The 22,137-nt window shown below is 46.0% G+C and overlaps 1 protein-coding gene across 3 annotated transcripts; it reads left to right on the forward strand.

Moving 5' to 3' along the window:
• The first annotated feature begins 2,363 nt into the window (after nucleotides 1-2,363).
• NR4A2 (nuclear receptor subfamily 4 group A member 2) lies at nucleotides 2,364-20,755 on the forward strand. 3 transcript variants are annotated; one of them, XM_060016777.1, is made up of 8 exons: nucleotides 2,364-2,822; nucleotides 14,363-14,486; nucleotides 14,973-15,838; nucleotides 16,641-16,770; nucleotides 17,167-17,330; nucleotides 18,247-18,449; nucleotides 18,849-19,027; nucleotides 19,178-20,755. In XM_060016777.1, exons 3-8 carry the CDS (start codon nucleotides 14,975-14,977, stop codon nucleotides 19,432-19,434), a joined length of 1,797 nt encoding a protein of 598 aa, XP_059872760.1. In that variant the 5' UTR covers nucleotides 2,364-2,822; nucleotides 14,363-14,486; nucleotides 14,973-14,974; the 3' UTR covers nucleotides 19,435-20,755. The 3 variants fall into 3 exon arrangements, with proteins under 3 accessions (XP_059872760.1, XP_059872762.1, XP_059872761.1); XM_060016779.1 differs by having other exon boundaries at nucleotides 15,151-15,838; XM_060016778.1 differs by lacking the exon at nucleotides 2,364-2,822 and adding an exon at nucleotides 12,638-12,683.
• Nucleotides 20,756-22,137: the final 1,382 nt, after the last annotated feature.

Here is a 22,137-nt window from a genome sequence, read left to right on the forward strand (position 1 = left end):
TATACACTACCAAATGTAAAACAGATAGCTAGTGGGAAGCAGCCGAATAGCACAGGGAGTTCAGCTCAGTGCTTTGTGTCCACCTAGAGGGGTGGGACAGGGAGGGTGGGAGGGAGACGCAAGAGGGAGGAGATATGGGGATATACGTATACATATAGCTAATTCACTTTGTTATACAGCAGAAACTAACACACCATTGTAAAGCAATTATACTCCAATAAAGATGCTTAAAAAAAAAACATGTGAGAAGTTGGAAGTTTCAGGAAAGTAGCAGTGAAAGAAAAATACCTCTTTATAAGCTACAGAAGAAAGAACTTTAAGACAAAATTAAATTAAATCAGAGATACAGAACATTTTATGGGAAAGGGAGACAGATGTGCTTTTGGAACCGGGAAAATACTGGTTAACTTTTAGTTGTGATCACACTTTGGTGGTGTCTATGTGAAGCAAATGCTTTGGCTCTAAACTTGTTTCTGCTGCTTTTATGTTTTCTCCCTTCACCAACCTGGAGACAGGAGAATAAGGCAAATTCTGACTCTCTGGTGAGGGTCAATCAGATGACTTTTGCTTGTCTCATAAATACTGCTCATCGATAAACAATTCAGTGTCTTTCAATTGAAAACTTCCTCCTAAAGACCATACAAGCCAGGTTTGGGGGCAAAATTGGAGAAAGTGGTCCTAGTACATTTTGCTACTCATAATTTATTCACTCACATGGTGAATATGATGTTGGAAAGGGCCTAAGACATCATCAGACTGTAATTGTGTTTGCTGTCATGTGAATGGAGCAAAAAGTGACAACTATTTTTCCCTCTTAATATAGTTGTAATCGTGCAGGTGAATTCATTCTTTTTCTGAAGTGGCCTCAATATATTTTCTTTCTGAAAAAATGTACAAAATAAGAAACTGCAAGAAGACTGAATTAATTATTCTACATTTGGTTATCCTTTTCCCATGAGACACTGGGTATTCACATTAGTAACTTTATACCTGAACACAGTTATATCCTTTAAAGTCCTAGAATGCTAGTGTTGAGAGGGGCTTAGAAACCGCTGGTCCCTCATTTTGAAGACGAGGAAACTGAAGCAGAGACAGACTGCGATTTCTGCAAGGTGGCACAGAGAGATACAATGAATATAGAATTAAAACCTGAAAACCGGCCCAGTGAACCCTTCATTACACTACTTTGTCTTGTGAGCCAAGAACCACTTCCTCAGCCCTTTTAACTCACTCTATCCATGCCTGGTCACTTCAAAACTTTGCTTGCTTCTGAAAACTATGTATATCAGCATCCCAGAAAACGTGGAGTTCATATATCTGAGATCTTCTGCTCAAGAGGAACTCCTGTCTTACTACTAGTCCATTAATTGATGGTTCCAGGAAGACAGACTGCCTCCAGTTGTACCTGGGCACCTTAATAGGGAGGTGTGTCCGGGTGTGGGACAGAATGGCCTAAATATGCAAGCAAGACAGAAAGTCCTCAGAAAAAATTTACCTATAGAAAAAGCTCCTTTTAAATGGCAGCCTTGATGAAAGTCTAAGCCATTGAAATATTATAGACTTTGGAAAATTCAAATGTTCTACGTTCAAGGCCTATGGTATGTTCAAGGCCAAAAAGACATGCAAAAAGGCTCTGGGACTGAGAGCATGAGTCCTGGAACCCATGCCCAAGCTGCTTCTACTGGGCACCCTTTATACAACTCCCCAAATGAAAACAGTAACGTAGGCCTGGCCCGACAAAAACCTAGATAAATAATGCCGGTGGATTTTAGGAAAGGAAGAATATAATCCTGATACAGGGTAGGATGTAGGCAGAACCCTATGAGATGCAAACACAGGCATAGACTTTAAAATACGCTAGATCAGAACGTTTAAGAGGGAAGTGTTGTGTTTTGAAGGGAGCGTTTACTGCCATAAACACACCCGACCTGTATTAGAATGGGTGTGGGAAAGCGTCGGAGCAAGCATCAAGTTGTTTAAATCAGTCTGGGAGTAAGTAACACAGCGACCCATTCGCTAAACTCGTCGCCAAGTTCCCTCCCCCGGCCCGTTCCCCGGTGTGTAAGCAGCAGCCCTCCCGCCCCGGGGGAGAGCGATGGGTCCCAACCCCCGAGTCTCCTGGCGGGCTCGGGGGACGCAGGCTCTGTGAGGTCCTTCCCACACGCGCGCTCTGCTCCGGGCAGGGCGGGCCGGGGCGGGGACAGGGGAGCGCGGCGAGAAGCTCCCAGGGCGGCCGGGGAGGAGGGCGGCGGGCGGTTTCATTGTTTCCTTTCGCCCTCCTCCTCCCGCGCCTCGCCCCGGCGTCACTGGAAAGCCGCCCGAACCGCCCGGCGGCTGGTTATTTATAGCGCGGGCTGCGCGCGCGTCACGGAGCCCGGCCTGGCTGACGGGGCCGCTGACGCGCTTGGCCGCGGGGCCGAGTCCGCGGGGCTGCCCGCCGGGCGCCGGCGACAATGGGCTTCTGTGTGTGCAGCTGCCGTCGCCGCTGGGGACCGGGGGGAGGGGGGCGGGCGGCCGCTCCCCCACCACCCCTCCCTCTCGCCCGAGACCCCCGAAACGTAACCGGCCTCTTCTGCCCCTGGCCGGGCCCCGCCGGCTGCTGCTTTTTTCTTTCCTTTTTTTAAAAAATTTTATCAGTCAGTTCTCCTTGCCCCAACCTCCGCTTCCACCTCCCCCGCTCCCCCTTCTTGGCCCCCAACATGACGAGAGAGTGGGATTTAGCCGGCCGGGGGCGACCACTTTGTGCGTCCCGGGGAGCGGGACCCGCCCAAGGCGCGCCCAGCGGGGGACGCGGTGACCGAGGGGCCGGGAGCGCCAGGCAGGTAACGTATCCTGGACCTGGAATGGGGGCTTTGTTTGGGGTCGGGGGAGGGGACCTGGGGTGGGTGTGGACGCCGGGCAGCCCTTCCGGGTCTCCTGTCTCCTCCCCCGCTCTCCGGACCCCTGGCCTGCCCGCAGGAAGCCAACCTGGGTGTGTAGCGCGAAGAGCGAAAGAGAAACTTCTGCGTGACTAGCTGAGGCTCCTCCGGAGAGGCCCGGATACTAGAGGACCCCCGCCCCCCTCCGCGCAGGCCCCCCCCCTCCGCGTAGGCCCCCCCGTCGCCCCTCCCCCGCCCACTCCCACCCCTTGCTTCCCTCCCAACGCCGGGGACATCTGAGTCCTCCCCCCGCCCCCTCGCCGCGGGTTTGGTCCTCGCCCGCCCCCGCCCCGCGGAAGGAGGGGCTGGCGAGGATTTTAGGGACTTCTGGGATGCGGAGAGCAGCTCTGAACCGTCCCCTTTCTGCAGCCGGTAGCTGGGGAAGCTGGCTCCGGAGCCTCTCGCACGTGGCAGGCAGGCAGAGAACTTGCTGTGCCTTCTAGGAAATTGCAGTCGATTTGTAATGCAGTTTCGCTAATTGGGAGTTCAAAATTAAACTTTAATAAAGCATTTGTGTCGTCTCGTCTAATTGTGAAAGCTTCCATCCGTCCTGGTACATAGACTCTAAGTCTCAAGTTAATGGCGCTAAGCTAGATTTCCCCCCCAAGTACAATTCCGTCAGCCGGCGTCGGCGCAGCTGGATTTCAGTTAGGTACAGATGTTGCTAATGGCAGCTTAAGCACGGATGGGCAGATAGCATACGGAATGCAACATGTTGCCATATGGTTCCTTTAGCCTTTCACCTCCAGGGGTATCAATCACGTATATTCTGGGAGGAACTTAATGGCTCTCTGAACGGCAAAATGAATTACCTGGTACAATTTATATCCCTTGACCTGATACGTTATAACAACAGGAAGGTAGCATCTCACAGTTTCTGTGGTATAAATTGAACTACAGAGCTACGTTTCAGATTTCGTAACGTCTATTTGTAGTTTGAGGGGCTCTGTCACACCATTCTGGCTGTAAAATCCGTTTCTGTCTTGCCCCCCTCCCCCCCACCTCTGGCTGATAAAGTTTATCAAGTTTAGCAAAACCGTTGTCTCGGCAACTGCCAATCAGCTGACCAAATACTAATCGATGAGGGTATGGAGAAATGGAAAATATGATTTCCAGAGCTAGGTACTTAAGAGCAGTCTTTAGGAACACCGTACTTTCTGAATCAGAAAATTAAAGGACTCCTAAGAAAATTATGTATTCTGTGAGTCGTTTCAATGTAACTCCTAAAGCCATTTATTAACTATTTGAAATTCTGCTTTTTTATACTTCAGTCATTCTTAAACTTAGGAAAGTAACTTATGGAAAAGTACTTAGAAATATGAAATATTAGAAAGATAAGAAGGACCTCCTTAGTAAACTAGTTTCTATACCCTTCCCTCCCCGCCTCCACGCCCTCAACTATGTGTGTACTTTGACTTGAATCCTGGATGTGGTAATACTGATCGTTTGTGTTTTTCCCCCCCAAAATCTCAGTGACAGCATACTGAGGTCACTGTTAGATCCTAGTGGAATGCTTCTGTAATATTTCACAGGTCTTCTAAAAAAATATCCTGGTGATTAATAAAATATTTAATTGATCGGCTCTAATTTCAGATTATAAACGTGGTTGTCTTTTACTGTATCCCTCCTTTTTCCTTCACTAATGAGAGGCAACACTGAAAAACAAGAAATAAGGGTAAAAAAAAGAGTAAAATAATTTACGATAACTTTGCTTTTAAACTTTTACCTATTAAGGGATATCTAAAAGCTATAGACATACCATCTTTTAAAAGATTTTGCATCCAACAATATGTGAACCACATTAATTCATGTGAACTGATAAACTAGCGAAATACACAAAATGGACATAGTCTGAAAATATACATATTTTCAGTCATGCAAGTTTCATATTCATTTTTAAATTACAAGATAATATTCCTCCTTTTTTTCCTCTTTTTGTAACGGCTGATGATTTGTTGCCTAGTGCTTGAGTTAGGGCAATAATTTTGATAATGATTATCAAATGATATAAGATCTTTTGTGTACGTAAATAGCTGAAAATTTTATACAGAACAAAATAAGATATATCTGAGTTATGGCAACCCTTACTGGAGACTGTTTTTGGTAATCTTTTAATGGCTGAGGTTGTATTTCTCTCTGTAGCGTCGGCATTCAATGGGTTTTAACCTTGATCAGTAGTGAGGTTGTCAATAATGACTCCATCTCCATGACTTCTGAATAGACAGTGAGTGTGTCCTTTAACCAGTCACACAGAACTCGCCTTATAAAGCTGTTATTGTCATGAGCAGATATTGCAGGCTTCTGTCAAGCCCCATGATTATTAACATGTTCTTCAAAAGCCAGGCTGAAAGTCCTGCTGTGCTTTATTTCAGAATTCAAGTCCATTAGTACATAAAATCCTAAGCAGCAATATTTGCTTTTTCTGAAGTTGTATTACATACATGGTGAATAATTTCCGGCCCATTTGTAGACAAAAACTATGTATATTTGGTATACATATATAGTAGCAAAAACAAGATAGGTATCTTGCATCATGACTTATTTTAAACAAAGATTTCATGGTTGTCCATTGTTACTCTAGATGAGGTGGCCGGCTGCCAAGGCGATCCCTATAGCTGGAAAGTAGTGGTATTGTTATTGTCTACCAGGGAATCACTTCCTGTTTTTTGAGCTCCCAACTTCACCTCCCTCTTTCAATATGGCCCTTCCATATTGCTGATCTGAGAAATTGTTTGAATGTGAAAACTTCTGAAAATGTGTTTGTATTGGTCAAGATTTTCACCAGAGTTTTTGGTTGCCTGCTGGTGTTTACAGTCTTAATCTTGAGCCGGAAGGTATATTTTCATTGAAAATTAAGAAATACTATTAGGACAAGGTATATTGCCCATGCTCTAAGTAATTTTAATTGTGATGTAATCCTAGATGCTTTCTATTTTTTTTAACCTATGAATGTATTTTAAAATATTTAAGATAGGACAGATTTATGCCTTTCTCAAGGTAATATAGGACAAGTTATGGGTAGGCATGAGACCTCTAATGGTATACTTCATTTGAGAGAGTGAGTGTGGGGAGGAGAGCCATCAGGAAAGAGTATATAGTCCCACTGCACTGGCCCTGTTTGCTTTTCAAACTTAAAACCACATTGCTGCATTGGAAACTTGTTTCTCTCTTGTGTAGCCTTTCATTTAAACATGTTTTTAAAAAACCTGTCAATCTGTAAATATTTAACCAGCCAAGCAGGAAACAATCTTTTATTCTCGACTATATGCAGCTTTGTTTTCACCTGGGTTAGTGTGGTGGCCACGTAAATAACACATAAAATTTTGATTTGGTGTTCCTTACTTTGAAGATGGACAGAGGCTTCTTTAATTAATCTTGCTCTATTTCATGTTCTGTATTCAGATATTGAAATACAGTATTTTTATACATTTATAAGATTGTGTTTGCATTTATTTAATTTATGTTTCTTTTTTTAAAGCGTGTAGCCTTGAATGTTTGTTCTGCTTTTTTTTTTTCTTCACATCATTACTCTGGTACTGCTTGATGTAACTTGATTAGCTCCCTCCCCAGTCATGATTGGTAATTAAAATAGGCATTAAAATTAGTCACTTAGCAATTTTGCTGTTCAATTGGCAATTAAATTACTTAATTGCAATTAAAGTCCTAATTTTAATTGGCAAAATGATAGATGTAGATTTAAGATAATATGTATAAATACTTTAATAAGTGTCTATATAAGGATTACTTAATTACTCAACTTCAAGTTTATGCTGTTAACTTTAGAACTTTTAAGTGAGTGATGAAATTTATATTACATCTATTCAAAGGATATGGTAATTAGATTTATTACTTATCACTATAAGTGTCCTTGCTATAAGTTACTTTTGTAGTGTTAAAATTGTAGGCTTGATAATTGCAGAATTATGATAAAAAAAGGGCATATATGTCTGTCATAATATATCAATAACATGTCTTCATTTTTTATTAAATTGAGAAGTTCCTATACGCCAGTTAGTCTGAGGAAAAAAAATCAAAAATGGTTATTTTATAATTAAAGGTAAAACAAAAACTAACCAACTATGATATACATATGAAAACTGTTGCAAAGTGTATGTATTTTATCTACTAAAAGAAAATCCTATGTAATACTGTGGTGGTTACTAATGTTATCAGCTACTTCTAGAATTCCAAGTGTCCGCGATATATTCTTAGCATATAGCAACTTATTTTCAGAATCTTTAAAGTGTCTTTCAGGACTCTGTACATTTTAATGACTCCCATGTTTAGTGAAATCAGCAAGGAAATCTAAAACCAAAGTAACCCTTCCTTGCTTAATCAAGAAGAATTTTTACATAAGAAAATATTGGTGATTGCCAGGGGCTGGGAGGAGGGGAGAATGGAGAGTTATTGTTTAATGGTTATAGAGTTAGAGTTTTATAAGATGAAGAGTTATGGGGGTGGATGGTGATGATTGGTGCACAACAGCATGACTGTATATAACATCACTGAACTGTACACTTACAAATGTAAGATGGTAAATTTTATGTTATGTGTCTTTTACCACAACAACAAAAAGAAAATTTTAAGTGGTTAATTTAAAGTAAATATTTAGGAGATAGTTACTGAGAGTCAAGAGTTAGAGAAAAGATGAAGGATTTTTATTATGCAAAATACTTTTTGAGTGGCATGAGGTTTTACCATATGTTCAGTTTTAGAATTTTAATTTATAAGTAGATGCTTCTAGAAAAAAACAGTGCTGTTTTCTTCTGCACATCTTTCCACATTTCTAGAACTGAGTACTGTATCAAAGCAAGAAACAATTTTTAAAGTCTTTGCATTAAGTGGTTTGGAGTGAAAAATGGGCTGGGTTATACTGAGCAAAAGCCACAACTACCCAAAATGTGAATTACCAGCTGAGTATTTGACTTATTCTCTAGGCATCTCATAAAAGAGGAACAAATGATTGGTTGATTAATATCTTATTAAGGCAAGTGAAATGGCAAAGCAAATAACCAAAAACCGTCCATATTAAAAAATGATTTTGTATTTTCAGAAACTGAGTTTATTTCAAAGTGAAAATTTCTTTCTTCTATCACTAATGTAAAACTTCCTGCTGAATGGCAACAAATGCCATGAAAATTGTCCCAATATAACTTAAAATATGTCTCATTTTATGCTTAACATAGGTTCCATTAATTAATATTATTGTGAAATGTCTTCAAGTTACCTTGATTCTTATAGCATAACAGGTATATCTGTTTACTATATTTGAATTTTAAGAGCTAAGAGCTACTCTGAGTACATTTTGGGAGAATAGTAAAATAAATCCCTAAAGACCCCTTTCCCATGCATTAAGATACAAAATCCTATGGAATTAAATCCATGTTTGCTTTCTAAATTATACCAAAATCTCAATTTTATTAAGTATAATCAGCCTAGCCTTGCATAAAGTAAATACTTTGGTTTAGATGTGAGTATGCATTATTTACACTGTTTTTTTATGAAAATATTTTTTCCATATATGTACAAATATGTTCTGCTTAATATTGGCTAATATCATAAAAGATAACATAGTAACATTATTTTCCTATATGCTTTTTCTGAGGTCATCTAATACTGTATATTGATAGAAATAATAATTTTGTAATTTGTTTTAGTTGGTTTCAAAAGAAGGTCCGACTTATGGATAGGATCAATTTTATTCCCATTTATTGTAAATTGTTAAGAACACCGACCTTCATTTGGGGTAACTTTATGTATTTATACATGGCAGTAATTTAAAGTTATATCAGATTCTGGGCCCTGAAAGAAACATTATTGTCATTTTAATCGAGTTATAAAATAGTTTATATTCAAGAATCTATTTATGTTCAAGAATCTTGCAGGATTGCAGTCATATAAATGCAGAATTTCAGTTTCTTTTAGCCTAGAGCATCATTTGAACATTTTCTAAAAGGTTGTTCAATTCTACATTTTGATTCCATTATATGTGTAATTAAACCTCTATTCACAAAAGCATTCTCTTATGTACTAGCAAATACACCCACAGGAATCCTCTTCTAAACTATAATTTATTTAAACATGTAATCATAGGATTTTAAAACATGTTTTCATTTTTCCAAACTAAATGCCAAATTTGAACTGCTTGGTGATAAAATGAAAGATTTTATTACCATTTTGACTTTTTTTTCTCCCTGTGAGCTAACAGTGAGTTAAACATGGACAGGAGGAAATAAAGAAAATCTGTTGTGAACCTAATTCCAGTGTTAAAACTGTTTCCCTTTTTGAGAAATACAGAAGAGAATCAAAGATTTGTAGTTATTTATGAATTCCAGCAGAATATGAATATTTTGGCCTGCAGCAAGCTCTCCTGGGGCTTGGCCTAAGTAGTAAATAGCTAGTTGTGTGTGTGTATGTGCCTGTGTGTGTGTGTGTTTGTGTGTGTGTGTGATGTATCTTCCTGAACGTTGTGGAGTCAGGCCCCCTACTGACAGGATCAGTCAATTACAGACATTGGCCCTTCTACTGAGACTGTTCCATCAGAATCTGGTGGGGACACAGGAGTCTGGAGCTTTGAGCGAGGTCATTCTTTACACTTTCTAATGTCTGCTGGATCCTTTCCACCCCGAGCACATCTGAGCCCTACCAAAAATACCAACCCAAGAAATAGCTTACCCAATAATGTCTTTAAGTGAGTTTATCCGCCTTGCATCCGGTGTGTCTTCCTAAGAAGACACACTTCCTAGGAGCTAGAATAGGAATTTGAGGAAAGAGAAAATTCATACGGATTGTAGAATAGAAGGCAAAAAAAGCCACCTTTTTTTCTCATTTTGATGTTGTATTTATTCAATCCATTTCCGGTTACTAATAATTGTTATAATAAGCTGCTGTGAAAACTGCGTCTCGATCTTGGGTGCCTTAAGACTTGAGTAAAGGCTCTGTTATCAAGAAGCCAGACTCGACAGGTTGCTGTTATAGAATAACTCATCACATTACAATGTTTGTCTTCCTTGGAGCTCACTTTGAGGACTCCAGCACATTTTCCCACTTACTAGGAGAGAATTTTCAAATTGCCCGCAGACTCAACCCAGGCTAAAGCCAAGTGTTTTTTTAAATGGTTTAAGGGAGGAGGAGCATGTGGAGGGAATGTACCTACTTAGATCTGAGTATTGGTGTTTGGAGAAGGATGGTTACAACCTTAAAGTTCTCCTGGCCCCCGCCTTCCGAGGAATATATTAAAAAACAATAACTGCCACCCCAGCATGGCTGCGCTTGAACTTCCGACGGCCTGAAAATAGCTGCTGGGAGCCCGGCCCACCCCTGGGATCAAGGAAAGCTCCCCGAGGCCGCGCGTCCTGCTCCCTTGTGGAAGGGGAAGGGAACCCGGGAGGGCGCCACCGAGCTAGAGCTGCTATTTTGGGCCCAGCCCGGCGGGTGCGTCAATGCCTGAGCCCCTGCGTCACCGCCACCCCCACCGCTTTCCTTCTCCCCTGCTCTCCAAACTCTCACTTTTTCCCTTTCGTTCGCGTGGAATCGTTTCTGCCCACAGGGCGCTGACGCTACCCAGCTCATGCTAATAAGCTATTCTTCGCCCTCCTCCTCTCATCCCCCTACTTACACACCTTCACCCGCCACCGCAACATTCCCCACCCCCCCCACCCACCACACAGACACACACACACACACACACACACACGCACGCACGCACACGTGCGCGCGCTCTCACACACACTTCCTGGTTTTATTTTTTCTCGCGCCCGCTAGGGCACCGCTGAGCCGCCGCGGTGGCTGCAGCAGCAGCAGCAGCGGCAGTCGCAACATCTGGGGGAAACTTAAGGTGGTCACGTAGGTTTTCCCGAGGATGCGGTGCAGAAGAGCCTGCAGCTTCTCGGGGCAGCCTCGGGGCACCTGATGGCAACGCCTCTCCAGCCGCCGGGGAGCAGGAGGCGGCGGGAGAGGGCAAAGGCTGGGGTGCAGATTAGAGCTGAGTGGCACCGTAAGGCGGAGAGCTCCACGGCGATTTCGGCCCGCCTGTACTGGGAACACCAGGATGGGGGTGTGCAAAGGGGCCCCGAGCCTGGAAGCGAGCTACGCCGAGAGGGAGGGGCGGCTGGAAGTCTTCTTGGGCGGAGGAGGGGGACACCTCCGAACCCTCCCTCCCCCGTTAACTCCCCAGCCCCATGGGAGAAGCCCCGAGGCCCGTCCAGCTCTAGCCCAGGAACCCGGAAGGGGGCTTGCTCCCGGGAGAAGCGGCGTTTCTTTGCTAGAAAGCGCCTTGCGCCCTCAGCTTGGAGGTGGATTGACTTGCGAAGCGGAGTCTGCGGCGGCTGGGGCGGCTGGGGCGGCTGCAGGGGTGCGGCGAGCTCCGGTCGCCCGCCGGGCCCCACTCCTGGGAAGGCTGAACGCACACACCGTACGCCTCGCAGAGATCTAGACGCCCCCCTCTCCCCGCCGCTTCCCCCATGCTTAGTCTTTCCCTCTTGGCTCTCAGATTGAAGCTTCGAGAGCCCTTGTGCTTCAGAGGAGGGTAGATTTATTTCCCTAAAACTTGTGGAAAGACACGAGTTGATGGGCACCCAGGAGTGTCAAAGTATGAGAGTTGGTACAAGGTGAGGCTGGGGCACCTTTCTGCAGAACACACCTGTTGCCCGGCGCTCGGCTGCATTGTCTGAGAAAGGAAAGTGGGTGACGCCTCACTTTGACTTTTGGGGTCCCTGAAGGGCTGCGTCACTGGCTACCCTCTCCTTTCCGCTTCCCTCCCCACGCACCACGTCTTCCCTCGCACGTGAGCACTGCAAGGAAAGAAGGGAACATAGAAAATAGGCCATACCTACTCTCTTCCACCTTGGAGTGTGTGTGTGTGTGTGTGTGTGTGTGTGTGTGTGTGTGTGTGTGTATGAGAGAGAGAGAGAGGGAGAATATGTTAGAAGAGAAGGCCGGGGACAGGAAAAAAGAGAAAAGGGGGGTGCACTGGACAAGGGAAATCCCACCCCAATTGCCTGAGCCCTCCGAGCGTCTCGTGTCATGGGACATCTGTACTCGCTTCCGCTAACGGGGGTGGCAATTGTGGGTGGGCGAGGTTAGCGTGCTGCCAGGCACGCCCCGTCTCGTGCGATTCCAGGTGCTGGCTACCTGGCCCACGCCTGGGTCCCCTCTCGCTCGGGCTTTTGTTGCACCCTCCCCCACCTGTGAGCTGCCGGACCCCTTCGGCGGCGCGGGGATTAGCCGGGGGTGGGGGGAGGGGAGGGGAGATGTCGAGGCTCTGTGGGCTGCGCAGACCTGAGTGGAGAGGTCACACCTCTTTCGGAAAAGGGAAAAAAAAAAAAAACCTCGCTGGCTACCAAGGTGAACCCTGAACGGTTCCCACCTTAAAATCGGCCCTGCTCGTGACGTCAGGTCGGAAATATACCAAAGCGAGCGCCGGCCAGGAGTCTGGGGAGCGCGGCGGCTCGGCGATTGGGCGGCAGGCCGCTGACGCGCGCTGACGCGCGGAGACTTTAGGTGAATGTTGGCAGCGGCAGCGCGAGCCACATAAACAAAGGCACATTGGCGGCCAGGGCCAGTCCGCCCGGTGGCTCGCGCTAGGCTCCTCGGTCCCGCTCGCCTGCCCAGCCGCCGCCTTCCCCTGCTCCCTCCCCGCTCTCGGCGCCTCCGTTCCCTTCGCCCCTCTCGCCCACCCCTCCCCGACCCTGCCACCCCGACTCCCGAAGGGAACTACACTTTGGCCGAGTTGAATGAATGAAGAGAGACACGGAGAACTCCTAAGTGAGTAGGTGCAGCCCGTACAGCTCGCGTTCTTTTATCCTTCTTTCTGTTTTTGCACGTCTCTTCTTCCCGCTTGTGTGGTGCAGGTTCTCTGGAGGTGGGCGCCGAAGGCGCGGAGCGCGAGTGGGGCCGGAGGATGGGGAGTAGGTGTGCGCAGCTACAGAGGGCATTTGTCGGAACTCCTGCTTTGCCACCCAACAGAGGCTTCCAGGCTCCTCATTGGTGGACGTGAAAGGGAGGCTTGCACAGTTTCGGGAGCTGCGGACTTAACACGCGGAAATGTGCGCAAAGTTTGCTCTTGGTGCGGAATTGATTGTGGTCTTTGGACACGTAGACTCCAAGTCCTGTGTATACGAGGGGCCTGGACGCTGCCCACAAAGTGACAGGGAGAGTGAAAGTTCTTCAGTTTATGTGTTGCTTGGGAACTGTATCATCGCGGCTGGCCAGCGTGCCCGTGTCTCTTGGGTATTGTTGAGTGAGGAGGGGCGGTTGGTAGAGTGACCTGTTACTAAGTTGCTTGAAATTTCTGGTTTTGACATGTGCCGCGCTTGTGTTAGTGAGTTTGTCAGAGAGGCAGAGACAGAGGGACAGACTATTTAGAGTAGTTATGAAGCTGCGAAGTTACCAGAGGGTTAATATCCAGCACAGGCATATCTGTCAAGGGCTGTGAGGGTCAAGAGTCTCCTTTCTTTACTTTTTCTGGTTACCCTCCCTCCTCCATGAAGCAAGATTATGAAGGGGGGTGGAGGAGGAGAACAGAATTGGATGTTTGGCTTTCTTTTTCATTAGTAATAAAGTCGTCTGTGCTCTAGAATGCCTTCCAAGTGGGAACATCTGAAAAGTACTAGGACACAAGAATGCCTTGTTCCAGCAAGAGGGCAGATTGTGGAAGGCTGGATAGGAAAGGTGCTCAGCTTGCTATGTTGAGAGGTGCTTCTAACACCGGTGCCACTATTGGATATGCAGCATTTCCCTCTCCCTGCAACTGACTTAAGATGCTTCTGAAAAAATAGGGTCCCCTGTTTCCACCTCTTGGCCATTAAAGATGAAAGACAAATTTCTTGGAGAAGTGAATGCCCATTCACCTGGATCTCCAAACCCAGTGCTCCGTCAAAAGCTCTTAGGAAATCCAGATGCTTCCATTAAGATTGCCTTCAGGGCTACCTGGGCCTTGCTAACATTTTGTAACTCCTAGGGGGTGAAGGAAGAGATTGTTTTCACATTTTATATTCTTGATTTATACTTCCTTCCCTGCTTCCTAGATGAAAAGCCAGTTTCACCACAGGAAAAAAAAAATTCAAGAGAAGGTTCCAATGCTGTATTTTATTAAACCCCAGTTTCTTCTTATTTAGTTTTGAATTAAACTAAAATGGAAATGACACTCCCCTTGCACTGCCCCTAAACACCCAGTAAAGGGGCCAACTTATTTCATCATAAATAAGTACATGGAATACCTTTCCTTCTTCAGAGGTATTCTCTGCAAGGATCAACACAGTCAATGGGTGAAATTTTCTGTTGTTTCCAGCCATCTCTTTTAGACATTCATTTTAAATGGTGTTTGATAAAGGCTACACACTAATTTCCAATTAAACAATCAAGAAGGGCCTGCCTTGTGATACAGATGCCCAGCTAAATCTGTCCGGAAAGTCACCCTAAGGCTTCCTGTGTCTTTATTTCAGGGAGGAGAACTGCCAGGCTGGGCTCTCCACTGCTTTTCTAAAAATCTTGGAAACTTTGTCCTTCATTGAATTACGACACTGTCCACCTTTAATTTTCTCGAAAACGCCTGTAACTCAGCTGAAGGTTAGTGCAACTTCATTTTTTTTTCTTTCCCTCCCCCGAGTTCCGTAAACGTCAAGAAACAGGGCAATGCGATCTTTCCCAGCAAACCCTGTAACTTAAGTTTTTCCCCCGACCCATCGCCTTCGGGAACAAGTTTCTCATTGTGTAATTCAACTTGATTTCTGGATTGAGCTTGCTGAACCCGAGCTTCAGAGGAAAGGCTCATTGAAGAGGGATTACCCATGAAAGGGGGCGGAGGGGGAGGCGCTGGAAATATCCGGGAATGGAGACTGTAATAGCTTTCTAGTTCTGGGTCTTTATTGGATCCGTCTTTCCTTGTCCTGCACTGTTTCGCTCCTCAGTATTCGCACTCTCCGCCCTTCCTCTCGCGCCCCTACGTGCTCTCTGACCGCCGCGGGCTGCCGGTGTAGCTCCAGGTGTACCCGAGCCCGGGAGAAAGTGTTCAGTTGACCAGGCTGAGTGTATATTACCCTGTTTCATTTCCAGCCATGCCTTGTGTTCAGGCGCAGTATGGGTCCTCGCCTCAAGGAGCCAGCCCCGCTTCTCAGAGCTACAGTTACCACTCTTCGGGAGAATACAGCTCCGATTTCTTAACTCCAGAGTTTGTCAAGTTTAGCATGGACCTCACCAACACTGAAATCACTGCCACCACTTCTCTCCCCAGCTTCAGTACCTTTATGGACAACTACAGCACAGGCTACGACGTCAAGCCACCTTGCTTGTACCAAATGCCCCTGTCCGGACAGCAGTCCTCCATTAAGGTAGAAGACATTCAGATGCACAACTACCAGCAACACAGCCACCTGCCCCCCCAGTCCGAGGAGATGATGCCGCACTCCGGGTCGGTTTACTACAAGCCCTCCTCTCCCCCGACGCCCACCACCCCGGGCTTCCAGGTGCAGCACAGCCCCATGTGGGACGACCCAGGCTCCCTCCACAACTTCCACCAGAACTACGTGGCCACCACGCACATGATTGAGCAGAGGAAAACGCCGGTCTCCCGCCTCTCCCTCTTCTCCTTTAAGCAGTCGCCCCCCGGCACCCCCGTGTCTAGCTGCCAGATGCGCTTCGACGGGCCCCTGCACGTCCCCATGAACCCGGAGCCGGCGAGCAGCCACCACGTGGTGGACGGGCAGACCTTCGCTGTGCCCAACCCCATCCGAAAGCCCGCGTCCATGGGCTTCCCCGGCCTGCAGATCGGTCACGCGTCGCAGCTGCTCGACACGCAGGTGCCCTCGCCGCCGTCGCGGGGCTCCCCTTCCAACGAGGGGCTGTGCGCCGTGTGCGGCGACAACGCGGCCTGCCAGCACTACGGCGTGCGCACCTGTGAGGGCTGCAAAGGGTTCTTTAAGGTGAGCCAGGACGGGGGGCGGAGGAGGCAGGTCGGGGCCCCCTAGTGCCCGGAGCCTCAGAGTGCTGGTTCCACCGGGGTGCAGGCGCCCGGCGCCAACTGGCCCCTGACCGTCCGACTCCCGGGGTCCACGGGGGCTGCCCTGCAGCCGCCCCTGGGCTGCGGCGGAGGCTTCTGGGTGCCTTGGAAAGGGAAGTAGGAAGACCGGGAGACCCGGGGTCGCATCCCCCGCACGCAGCCGACCCGGCGAGCCCCCGCCCGAAGTTGCCGGAGCTGAGTTGGAAGAGGGTCATTTGCATGTGCTAGGAGCTGTCTTCTCTGTTCAGATTGAAATTGGTTAGGACAGAGAACCGTGTCTGAGCTAACCAAGTGGAACAGAATTCCCTATGGTCAAATTAAGTGATCTCTTTATTTCGCCATCCTGATTGAATAATCTTATCATTTTAAATAGAGAAGGTCTCTAAGGAATGTAAATAATATGAATGCCCACGGATTTGTATTTACTGAGCGTCTCCTTCTTCTCTTGGCATATAAAACACGGCGAGGAGCGGCAAGGTTAGCTCAAATGTTAACGCTATCAATTTTCTTCTGTTAAATGCCCTGGGGGAGGAAAAAGAGAAGAGAGAGAAAGAAAAGGAAAAAGAAAAAAATAAAAAGGAGTTGTGTATGTGTTTGTTTATGGGGAGGGTGTGTGGATCCCGGCCGGCCGTTCAGAAATTGTGTCTGGATTCCCTGAATTGTGTTGGATTTTCAAGAGAAAAAAAAAAATTTTTTTTTCCGGCCTGTATTGTCTCCTTTTGCAGCGCACGGTGCAAAAAAACGCGAAATACGTGTGTTTAGCAAATAAAAACTGCCCAGTGGACAAGCGGCGCCGGAATCGCTGTCAGTACTGCAGATTTCAGAAGTGCCTGGCTGTTGGGATGGTGAAAGAAGGTAGGTTGGGGCCAGCAGCCCACTCTCCAGTCTGCGCCTTTGGGAAGCTTCTGCTCCTGCCCCAAACCCACTTCCCAGAGCCGGGGCGGGGGCTGGGGGAGGTCTCCTGCTTCCCCCGCACCGGCCTCTGGCCTCTACGACTCGGCAGCTGCCTGCTAGCCCATCCTGCCCTAGAGAAAGCCGCCAGGCCCTTCCCACCTTTAACTATACGACCCATTGGGAAGACGACATGAAACAACCCCCCCCCCTTTTTACGCTTCTTGTCAGTATAAGGCTTTACAAGCGGGGGGGCGCTGCCCCGCCCCGCCGGGCGCCCCGCGGCTGCGGCCTTCCCCCGGGGAGGGGCCCAGGCAGCAGCTGGATCTTGCTTGCCCTCACCCGGCGATTCCTTTGCAGTGGTTCGCACAGACAGTTTAAAAGGCCGGAGAGGTCGTTTACCTTCGAAACCGAAGAGCCCACAGGAGCCCTCTCCCCCCTCGCCCCCGGTGAGTCTGATCAGTGCCCTCGTCAGGGCCCATGTCGACTCCAACCCGGCTATGACCAGCCTGGACTATTCCAGGGTAAGAAGCTGGCGCGGGGGGGGATCCTTCGGACAACTGACAGATGGGCAGGACCCCTTCCCCACACCCATCACTAACCCCCAGGCCCAAGGGATAAAGGAAGCATGCGAGGCTGTGGCTTCACAGCTCTGGGCAGGGCCACAGAAGACAGATGGCGTTGCTAGGGCTGCAGACGTGAGGACAGGGCAGAGGAAGGAAGAGAGGGTAGGCCACAGTGGTCAAACCTCTGTGAGGCCCCTTCCCAGCACCACGATGCACACACACACACACACACACACACACCAGTGCCTCTGATGCCTAAACCAGAGGCAGTGGAAAAGCCCCCGCTTGGGTTCTATCACCAGTCCTCCATGGAGATGATTTAATCCTCATTCTCTCTGGTGCCGTCAGGGTGAGGGATGCCTCCTCCCGGGTCAGGGAAGGGGAAGAGAAGGGGGTATAAGGAATGGCAGTGGGCGGGGAAATCAAGTGGTCAGATTCCTCTTTTACCCCAGCCATGAGAAATGTGTGCGCTTTAAATGGAGGAAGTGTGCCGGGCAAACCTGGAAGCAAATCTACGAGCCACTGCAATTTGATTGAGATTTGCAAAGGGCGTCTCTGCTCGAGACCCACTCTGGGACTGGCATGAATAATAACGTGTCAATTGTTTTGTGGAGATAAGAGTGAACGTTTCCCAGGGCTGGTTGGCACCGTATTTAGTCTGTATGGAAATGGTAATTTACATATTTAAAGCAGCGACCTCATAGCACCATCCCTAATTGAATTAATTGCCCCGGAACATCTAATTTCCTTACTGGTCAGAGAGAGGTTTAATTGTTATAAAAACCTGGCTCCCCTACTAGAAACGAGGTTAGCAATTTCACGGGTTATATATTTTAGAGAACCTCATTAAGTGCTTTTTAAAATGAAATTCCAGTTCCAGGCGAACCCTGACTATCAGATGAGTGGAGATGACACCCAGCATATCCAGCAATTCTATGATCTCCTGACTGGCTCCATGGAGATCATCAGGGGCTGGGCAGAGAAGATCCCGGGCTTCGCTGACCTGCCCAAAGCCGACCAGGACCTGCTTTTCGAGTCGGCTTTCCTAGAACTATTTGTGCTGAGATTAGCATACAGGTAAATGGAGAGGGCGATCCAGGAAGGCTGGGAATGGAGGAAGAGAGGAATCAAGAAAGGAAAAGAAAGAGGAAGAGGGAAAGAAAAGGGGGAAAGAGAGGAGAACAGAACGGGAAGTAAATGAGGGGGAAAGGAAGGAAAGGAGAGTAGATAAAAGGAAGAGAAGGGAAGGAGTGAGGGCAGAAGCCTTAGATGAATGGAATGGAGGTGGGATAGGGGGCATTCTTGATTGTTATGAAATTAAACCCTTTCAAGGTCCACTGGCCTACGTTTTATTAACTCTTTGGTAATTAGGTGCCTCTTAAATCCCTCATTTATTGCTCTTCAAGTAATTAGTTGTTTAGCTTTTTTCTCTCTCTCTTTTTCTCCCCCTCCCCCTCTCTTTGGTATTAATTGCAGGTCCAACCCAGTGGAGGGTAAACTCATCTTTTGCAATGGGGTGGTCTTGCACAGGTTGCAATGCGTTCGTGGCTTTGGGGAATGGATTGATTCCATTGTTGAATTCTCCTCCAACTTGCAGAATATGAACATCGACATTTCTGCCTTCTCCTGCATTGCTGCCCTGGCTATGGTCACAGGTCAGTACCACAGGCACAGGGCACTTCTCCAGAACTGCCCAGTGGGATTCGTCCCGGTTTTCCCTTGCTGCCTGCCGACCCTCCCTGGTCCTGTCAGCTAGCTAACTGCTGGGTGCATTCCTCTTTTGTTTCTGGTTGTGTTTTCTGCAGAGAGACACGGTCTCAAGGAACCCAAGAGAGTGGAGGAGCTGCAAAACAAGATTGTAAATTGTCTCAAAGACCATGTGACTTTCAATAATGGGGGCTTGAACCGCCCCAACTATTTGTCCAAACTGTTGGGGAAGCTTCCAGAACTCCGTACGCTTTGCACGCAGGGGCTACAGCGCATTTTCTACCTGAAACTGGAAGATTTGGTACCACCACCAGCAATAATTGACAAACTTTTCCTGGACACTTTACCTTTCTAAGACCTCCTTCCATGCACTTCAAAGAAACTGGAAAGAAACCTAAAACTGTCCAGAGGGGGCAAGTCACAAGGGCACAGAGATACCCCTGAGCTGCCTCAGCTCTAGCCGGCCCCCACCCCTTCCATACACCTTGGCCCTTGATCTCTAAAGAAAACAAAACAAACAAACAACAACAAAAGCAAAAACTGTTACTATTTCCTAACCTGCAGGCAGAACCTGAAAGGGCATTTTGGCTCCGGGGCATCCTGGATTTAGAACACGGACTACACACAATACAGTGGTATAAACTTTTTATTATCAGTTTAAAAATCATTTTATTGTTCAGAAGGAAGCTTCTTAATGTATGACGGAAAACATTTGGCCATGTTTGGTTGTTGCAGTTAAGACAAATGTAATACACATAGACACATATACACACACACCCACATTGTAAGGGGACCCACAAGTATTGCCCTTTAAAAGACTTCAAAGTTTTCTGCTGTAAAGAAAGCTGTAATATATAGTAAAACTAAATGTTGCGTGGGTGGCATGAGTTGAAGAAGGCAAAGGCTTGTAAATTTACCCAATGCAGTTTGGCTTTTTAAATTATTTTGTGCCTATTTATGAATAAATATTACAAATTCTAAAAGATAAGTGTGTTTGCAAAAAAAAAAAAGAAAAAAGAAATAACCACAAAAAAGGGACAAGCATGTTGATTCTAGGTTGAAAATGTTATAGGCACTTGCTACTTCAGTAATGTCTATATTATATAAATAGTATTTCAGACACTATGTAGTCTGTTAGATTTTATAAAGATTGGTAGTTACCTGAGCTTAAACATTTTCTCAATTGTAAAATAGGTGGGCACAAGTATTACACATCAGAAAATCCTGACAAAAGGGACACATAGTGTTTGTAACACCGTCCAACATTCCTTGTTTGTAAGTGTTGTATGTACCGTTGATGTTGATAAAAGAAAGTTTATATCTTGATTATTTTGTTGTCTAAAGCTAAACAGAACTTGCATGCAGCAGCTTTTGACCGTTTCCAGAGTGCTTATAATATACATAACTCCCTGGAAATTACTGAGCACTTTGAACTTTTTTGTTTTTTGTTTTAATGTCTAAGATTGTCAGTTAATATATTATTTTATGTTTGAGTAAGAATTTTAATATTGCCATATTCTGTAGTATTTTTCTTTGTATATTTCCAGTATGGCACACGATATGAGTCACTGCCTTTTTTTCTATGGTGTATGACAGTTAGAGACGCTGATTTTTTTTTTCCTGATAAATTCTTTCTTTGAGAAAGACAATTTTAATGTTTACAACAATAAACTATGTAAATGAACAGAATTTTGTCTTCTTTCTGGGTTAGGAACAATGATGACTAAATAGCAATATACAATAGACAGAGTTGGAGATTGATCTGGGATAGGTCACTTGTTCAAAATCTGAGTTTCTGACAGTTTAGACCTATTCTGGCAAAAGGAACTGGGAAATTGAAGTCATTATCCAGAGAATTCTGTACAGTATTTTTCCTTAACCGGAATTTTCCAGTGTGGCAACCTACATTTATCAGAATCAGATGAGAATATCTCAACTCTTCTGATAACTTTGCCAGTCAGTGCAGCTTTCAGAAGAGAAGTTCAGGAGACCTAACAGCTTTTGAAATTTTGCAAGGTTCGAAGTCCTATCAAGTTTTTGTCTTGCACAATGTTTAGAAAGTATCTTTTTAAGACTCAGAAAGTCAACATGGATTTGGAGTGTATTAAATAGAATCTCTGATTTCTCCCACCCCTTGTAAAGGATCTTGGAGGAAGAACCAAGCATTTTGGTCCCTTTGGGCCTTGGGTCAGTGGTGTTTGGCATAGAGCAGAACAGTAGAGGCATTTCTTACAACTTTTTGTTTTCCTCCTTCAGTGAATAGTGATGAGGTTCAATTTGCAGTTTTAGAATAATATTTCCGTCTTAAAAGTGTCTCAGGTAAAGGACAAAATATCCATGTGTCAGGTCCTGGGTCTTGTCAGATACAAACAAGTTATACCAAAGTCTCTAGGATTCCACCCAGCACCAACTTTTAGCAAAGAAAGTAACTAACACTGTAGAAGCCACTTCTGGTACCAGCTTCCTCTCAGCGACCTGGTCCTTGGGGGGTGGAGGTCCAGCCAGTTTCGCCTCTGGGCAGCTGTGAATTCATAGAAAGTGCAGGATGGGGGTGGTTTTCTTCGTTGGCCCTGGTGGATTTCAACTGGCCTCCGGGTCATTGAAATTTACAGAACGTGTTATTATTTTTAAAATGCAGAGTTAGAACAGTAAATTTCCAGGAGAGTTCTCGGGTTATTTTTACTTTGCCTTTTCTTCCTTAAAAAAAAAAAAAAAAAAGACATGTTTTGCGGGTCGGGCAATAGAGATAAGGCAGGTCTCCGTGGTAATTTAAGGTTATTTTCAAGAGATGCGTTTCTCTACAGGTAACTCAGGGGCAAAAGTGTGTGGCCACATAAGAGATTAAATAATAAGCAAAATGTCCGATGTCCTAGCTTCCTTGAAAAGATGGGGCTTGCCATTTCCTTTTATTTTCACAACTTCTGCTCAACTAAAGCCGAACACTAATAAGCAGAGAGAAAGAGAAAGCTCTTTAGAAATGCTGGGAGTCTGCAGAGCCGTCAGCAGTCGTCTCCCAGGTGTCTGCAGCCCCGAGACAATTACATTCCGACTCAGAATC

Source organism: Delphinus delphis, chromosome 7 (assembly GCF_949987515.2).
Source record: "Delphinus delphis chromosome 7, mDelDel1.2, whole genome shotgun sequence".
Classification (NCBI taxonomy): domain Eukaryota; kingdom Metazoa; phylum Chordata; class Mammalia; order Artiodactyla; family Delphinidae; genus Delphinus; species Delphinus delphis.

What these genes read in the sequence shown, in the direction of transcription:
- NR4A2 (XM_060016777.1), top strand. Translation starts at nt 14,975, where the DNA reads ATGCCTTGTGTTCAGGCGCAGTATGGGTCCTCGCCTCAAGGAGCCAGC. An exon ending in GCTGCAAAGGGTTCTTTAAG is followed by an intron (nt 15,839 to 16,640) that starts GTGAGCCAGGAC and finishes CTCCTTTTGCAG; the next exon opens with CGCACGGTGCAAAAAAACGC. An exon ending in TGCCCTGGCTATGGTCACAG is followed by an intron (nt 19,028 to 19,177) that starts GTCAGTACCACA and finishes TGTTTTCTGCAG; the next exon opens with AGAGACACGGTCTCAAGGAA.